Raw genomic sequence first — 6295 nt, forward strand, 5'->3', positions numbered from 1 at the left:
TGACCATATGCTAAAAAAAATCAGTTTGCATTTCTAAAAACTTCACCTTATGCTAAAAAGATTTCAATATATGCATCTTAAAAATGCTCGCCGTTTAGTACAAACATATTTTGAAAAGAAACAGGGAAAATTAAGAAAAAACAGAAGAAAACCAAGATCTGAACAAAGTAAAAAAAAGAAGAAAAAGAAAAAGGTTTTTAGGCTAAAAAAGACGACTTTGTTTTTTAAGAAAAAAAATATGAGATAAGAAACAAACAGAAGAACTCGTTAGGTGGACTGGTCCATGTGGAGGGTCCTTCAGCGAACTCATTATAGATAGGTTAGAGTTGCTATAAAAGGCGGTTTTCGAACGGTTTTGGAAACTTTCTAGAGGATTAGCGAAACAAGCTTTCCTAACCCCTTAAAAACAGGTTTTCTCTCCTTTTTTTGTTTTATTCCATTATTTTTTTGTTTTTGTTTTTTGTTTCCCTTTTAATTTTATTTTCTTTTTCAGAAACTGTTTGAAATTTTAAACTATTGTGCAGAATTTTGGCAAATATTAAAAATTTCATTTTGGTTGATATTTTCCAAAAAATGTCCCTGTTTTTGCAAAATTTCAAAAAAAAATTGTAGTTTCATTTTTTTTCGGAATTACAAAAAATGTTCAGTAGCCATCGGTTGCAAGTTCGCCCCCGCTCGAGTGCACTAGTTTGTTGGATTATATGCTCTAGTGCCTTTTGGTCGCTCGCGGTTTCTGCTATTTGGCTGGCCCATTCATGGATTCCTGTTGGGGATGTAACCCCACGATATGACCCGCCCGTTTAGGGCCAAGTCATTCTTTGCGATTTGATAAAGGTGTGCTTTGATGATGGGCTGGGATGACCACGAGTTCAAGCCCAGGAGATGAGTCGCCAGATGGGCTGACTCACGGCCCAGAAGTACAAGCCGCTAGTGTGTCATGACGCCAAAGGAAGCTTCTTACTTAGGAAACAAGGCATGTAGGAAACATACTAAGACACGGATCGTAGTACGACCCGGAATCTGTTGTAAGGCCAGGGCCTCCACCTATATATATCAAGGGGAGCCCTTGAGGCAGAAGGACTATGTTACAATCTATATATATCAAGGGGAGCCCTTGAGGCAGAAGGACTATGTTACAATCTCTCGAGTGCTAGGTTAGCCAAGTCGTACCCTTGTATTTGAGATCATCATCATCAATAACGATCAAACAGGTGTAGACTTTTACCTCCACCATGAGGGGCCGAACCTGGGTAACCTTTGTCTCTCGATTTCGATCAACCCCGTTCAATCTACTACTTAGCGGCGATGGCCACATGACTAAGTCCTTTCACGAGGACATCTGTCATTACAAAACCACGACAGTGCCTTGTGTGAATGACTCACAACGTGCCGCAGGATGCGACATGTAGGTGGTCCCATGTCAAATTTACATCCAAACACACGGGGGAGTGCGAGCTGACCAACCCATTTACGTCGGCGTCCTCTATTTAATAAGCGGACAACTATACTTCGCTAACCTATTTATTTTGGTTTATTTTTTTCTCCGGCTTGTTTTCTACCCCTCCGTTTCTAAATATAAGGTGTATTATCTTTCCAAAAAGTCAAACTTCTCTTAGTTTGACCAAGTTTATAGACAAAAATATCAATATCTAGAATACCGAATCATTATCACTAGATTCATCATGAAATATATTTTTACATTTTATATATTTAGTATTATAAATCTTTATATATTTTGCTGTAAAGTTGGTCAAACATAGACAACAATTGACTTTTTGAAAAACTAATACACCTTATATTTAGGAACGGAGGGAATAGTACTTAACAAATTTCATTTTCTCATCATTAACCTTTTTTCCTTTTCATTATTCCTTGTTTGTTTATTTTCAATTTTACTTTACTTGTTTCTTTTATGTTTAACACTTTCGCTTCAAGATTTTCAAAAAAAATATGATTTTTTTAATTATCCGAACATTTTCCCGAGAACATCGTTTTTGAATGTTATGCTAACATTTTTGAAATATAATAAGATTTCAAAATCCCAAAACATATAAAGCACTACATTTATGTGGAAATTCAGACACAATTTGAAATTGTGATAATTTCCAAAATCATGTGAACATCTTTTCAGTTTTGGAACAGCTATTATTCATGAGCATTTTTTCATAAATTTTATAGCCCACGAACATTTTTGTTTATTCGTAAAAAAGTTTTAGAATTTTCGAACTTTTTTTCATCCATATACATTAAATCATGTTAAAAATGAAATGAAAAAAGAACGAAGGGCGCACGTGCTAAGGAATAGATCGAACTAGGTTGGCCTAGAAATACATGAGCCGGCAGGCCTTTTGATGCAAACAGGCGTCAAATAGGAGGTCTCGCGATCGCACTCTATGAACTGAAATTTGGACTCCTAGCCATAGGTTTAGCCCAACTACGTTCCCTCATTCATTTTCTTTTTTGCTTGACGGACGTTGCGTATTTCCCGTGACAGGTTCAGAAACACGTTGCGAAGTTGCCATAGATGCACGTGCGTCTATACTATTCAAATTCCAAACTTGTATCGCCACTATTAACCACTAGTTTGAGCGCTATTCCTTACCACGCGCTGCAGCACCCCATGGAGAATAACGGAAACGGAGCAAGATTGCACGATCGCATCCTGCGAGTTGGCCGCACGCCCACGTGCCGCGAAAGGCAACGGGTCACACGAGCGGCAGTGACCAGCATGCATCTGTCTCCGTCGCTTTGGGGTCTTTGAACCGTTCGACGAGCGGCAATTACAAGCGTGGTGTGTTTCCTCGCCGAAGCCCTCGCCGAAGCCGCAGGCAGCTGGTTTAGGCTGGCCATAGCGGGGGTAACATAAGTAGTATCATGCATCTGGGAGTCGCAAACATGCTTATGTGACAGAAAATTAAAGAAAAAAAGATAATTATAGTAACATAGGTACATACCGTAACATAATAAATGTGATGCTACTATGTGTCATGCATGGCAATAAATGAGACCACCTATGATACTAATCTATGATACTATGCACTATAGAGGTAGTAACATAGACTAGTAATATATGAATGTTACTAGTCTAAGTTACTCCCCACTATGACCAGCCTTACGGGCGTTTACTGGCCAGGCTTTGACAAATTGGGCAGGACGACGCCGGCGCGTCGTCGCGGCTCGTTTTATGATGGTAGTCGTTCTCGTTGGTCCCGAGATTTATTGTTCATTGTGCTTTGTATTTCTTTTCGACAAAGGAAATATATTAATATTGCGAAGATATCAATTACATCCAGCCTCTACACCAACCAGATATCCAAAGATATCAAGCAAGGATGCACACAGCCAAGAAAAATAAATAAAAATAGAGGAATATAAAACAAAGCCCCCGTCGCAGTGATGAAAAACTCACAACAGCAAAACTGCAAAAAGCGATTCTTAAAAAACGATGCCTTCAAGAAGAAAACAATGCACCAGCATTGTCGTTGTCCGATCGAAGATCTTAAGTTTTCACTCAGGAGAAAATCCGATTTCACAAAACAATGCCTTATGTATGCAAGGCCATTGCCAGTCACAACCAATGAAGGCGAGACATTGGGCTTTCACCGTGGAAATCGCGACTCGGTGCTCGAGGAGCACCACAACAAATGCAGTTCACCTATGCTCCCCCCCTCCTCTTGCCAAGATCACCGCAACAAGTCATCAACACCCTACACACAGGAAGAACCAGTGCCGCCATTCTTCATTGGTGCCTTGTACTTTCGATGCACCTCTACACTAGATCTGAGTCATTTTGTAGAGAAAAGATCTCCTAACTGAAACACATACCTTAACGCACGGGCTATTTATAAGTCTGAACGAATTTTGAATTTGTGCAAATCAATTTTGGAGAGAGTACAAAGCGCAGATCGAGGCCGACATCGATGATGAACGACGCTGCGAGTGGTAGCGAGCATCGGTGCACCGTCATAGGCAAGGAAGGCGTCGGTTGATAGGTGCGGGTGGGTGTGACGTGGTTCCCGAAATGAATCTAGCCGTCGTGATGGTTTAGAGGGATGACCGAGGGTGGCGGCTGCATGATGTTGGACGGCGATAAGGAGAGGGTGAGGCAGCAAGCCGGCCGCGAGAGCGCCGTTGGCCATGGGTGACGACGGCAGGTGGATCGACCGGTGGTGGTTGGCGGTTTCGGAGAAGGAAGAGGTTGGGGGTAGAATACAAACAACAGTCGTTTTTTTTTTGAAGGCAAACAACAATCATTTGATGAAGACCAATGGCACAAAAAAAGTGCACCATTCTTTTAGCCGACCTACTACTTCCGTCGTGGTTATTAGTTCTATTCGTATTTTATGCCAAAATCTGATCATAGATTTAACTGATAAAATGTAAATGCAGGTCATAAAAAATCATATCATTGGATTCATATTTGAACATAGTTTTCAATGATACTATTTTTTGTGACATGCATTAACATTTTATTAATTAAATTAATAATCAAAATTTGGCACAAAATACTAAGGAGACCAATAAATAAGGACGGAGGTCGTACATGAAACCATGCTCATACTCTAACTGTTTTTCTTATAAATAATCCGGAACGTGTTAGTTGCCAAATCTTGCGTCGTCAACACGCTGGTCCAAGTTGAGTCCAATCATACTTATCCACGCTCAGGAAGGGGTCGCCGATTGACAACACTCTTTTGTGCTTGTGCCCTACATGATATAGATAGTTAGACACTACGAGTATTTTCAACCATCTGCAATATTTACACTATATTGATCCAAGGGTTGGCAAGAATCGATGTCCCCAAGCGGACATGCAAGTAAATTCGAAAAGGACACCCTCACAATGGCACTAAAAAAATTTAGAGCTAAAAAAGGTCCAAAGTTGCAGTAAATTTCAAGTTTCAGTTTTCGTTTTTTGTACTGAGTTTTTCGGATGCTATCTTTGTGTAAAAATTTGCAAGCACCTAGAAAAGTCATTCATCTTTGATGTATAAAAAAATTTGGATTTTCAAATTTATTTAACATTTCATTTAAATGTACTGTCATTTTTAGCGGTTTTTTGAACGGTTTTCTAAACACGGTACATACGCAAGCATCAAGACTTGAACCCTGATGGTCTGCGGATATCACTGCTCACCTAACCATCTAACCGCTGATTGTTTCGCTTTTTCTTAAGCGGTCTTGAATGTAATGTTCATAGGAGAAGAGATGACCTCGGGGATCAGAGTTTGATTTCCGGTTACTTTCTCCCTCGTTTTTTTGGTCACCATGCAACGAACCTAACCTTTCGATGGCCCCAGATTTTGGACTTCTTTCACACGACCGCCGCTCCTCATCACAGGTCAAAAAGAAGCCGCCAAGTGCAATAAACTCCCATCCACCCCGAAGGGATCGTCGAGGTCGGGCCATGGCCACGAGACTATCCACGCCATGACTTTGACCACCTACGTAGGATGAAGCACACGTTCCACTTCCCGGCCGTATAAATGTACTGGCTCGGCCTCATCATCAACACAAGAAACCAGCGCCTCGCCGCAGCTCCAGGTCTCCAACGTCGAGGCGATCGACCGGCCTGACACATTCTTATTCATCGCCATGGCATGGAGGAGGAAGAGCGGCGGCGAGTCGTCGGGGTCGCCCGGCGCCTCGCCGTGCCGCCACGACGAGCTGGAGAAGGTCCCGAGAGGGCACGTCCCGATGGTCACCGGCTGCGGCGCGCGCGTGGTGGTTCCGGTGAGGCTGCTCCGGGAACCGTGCATCGCGGAGCTCCTAGACATGGCGGCGCAGCAGTACGGGTACGGCCAGCCGGGCGTGCTGCGGATCCTGTGCGACGCGGGACACTTCCGCCGGGTCGTCGACGGCGCGCTGCACAGAGCCGACTAGGCGCCGGGCGTACATATGCAGCAGTGCCAATGTAGAAGAGTATAGTTAGATATACGAAGTCCTTTCTTTGATTGATATTAGTTCTTTTGTACATGAATACATTAGGAACGTGAAAGACAAATTCGTGTCAAATTTGAAGTGCTCACTCCACCTGCGCAAGAACTGTACTATAGTTAGTTCTTCCATTTCAATTGTGCCTAACGGGAGACATTGAAATCACAACCCAAACCATTAGTTACACGCGTTTACTATTCTTTGGGCTCCTGGATTCTTTTGAAGCGCCAGTCAATTAATTCTGGTCCCGCAAGAGATGAGGACGCCATGGCCGGTCACGGCATCGCCCACGGAACCGAGGGGGAGGCTTGCCAGGGGCCACCGGGGGGGTGGGGGGTGGGGGGGCGTCCTCCACAGA

The 6295-nt window shown here is 42.8% G+C and overlaps 1 protein-coding gene across 1 annotated transcript; it reads left to right on the forward strand.

Moving 5' to 3' along the window:
- Window positions 1–5476: 5476 nt before the first annotated feature.
- LOC123094211 (auxin-responsive protein SAUR71-like) lies at window positions 5477–6034 on the forward strand. Its single transcript, XM_044516269.1, has one exon. It carries the CDS (start codon window positions 5596–5598, stop codon window positions 5881–5883), a length of 288 nt encoding a protein of 95 aa, XP_044372204.1. The 5' UTR covers window positions 5477–5595; the 3' UTR covers window positions 5884–6034.
- Window positions 6035–6295: the final 261 nt, after the last annotated feature.

Source organism: Triticum aestivum, chromosome 4B (genome assembly GCF_018294505.1).
Source record: "Triticum aestivum cultivar Chinese Spring chromosome 4B, IWGSC CS RefSeq v2.1, whole genome shotgun sequence".
Classification (NCBI taxonomy): domain Eukaryota; kingdom Viridiplantae; phylum Streptophyta; class Magnoliopsida; order Poales; family Poaceae; genus Triticum; species Triticum aestivum.

Coding starts and splice junctions, on each gene's coding strand:
- LOC123094211 (XM_044516269.1), top strand. CDS start 5,596: ATGGCATGGAGGAGGAAGAGCGGCGGCGAGTCGTCGGGGTCGCCCGGC.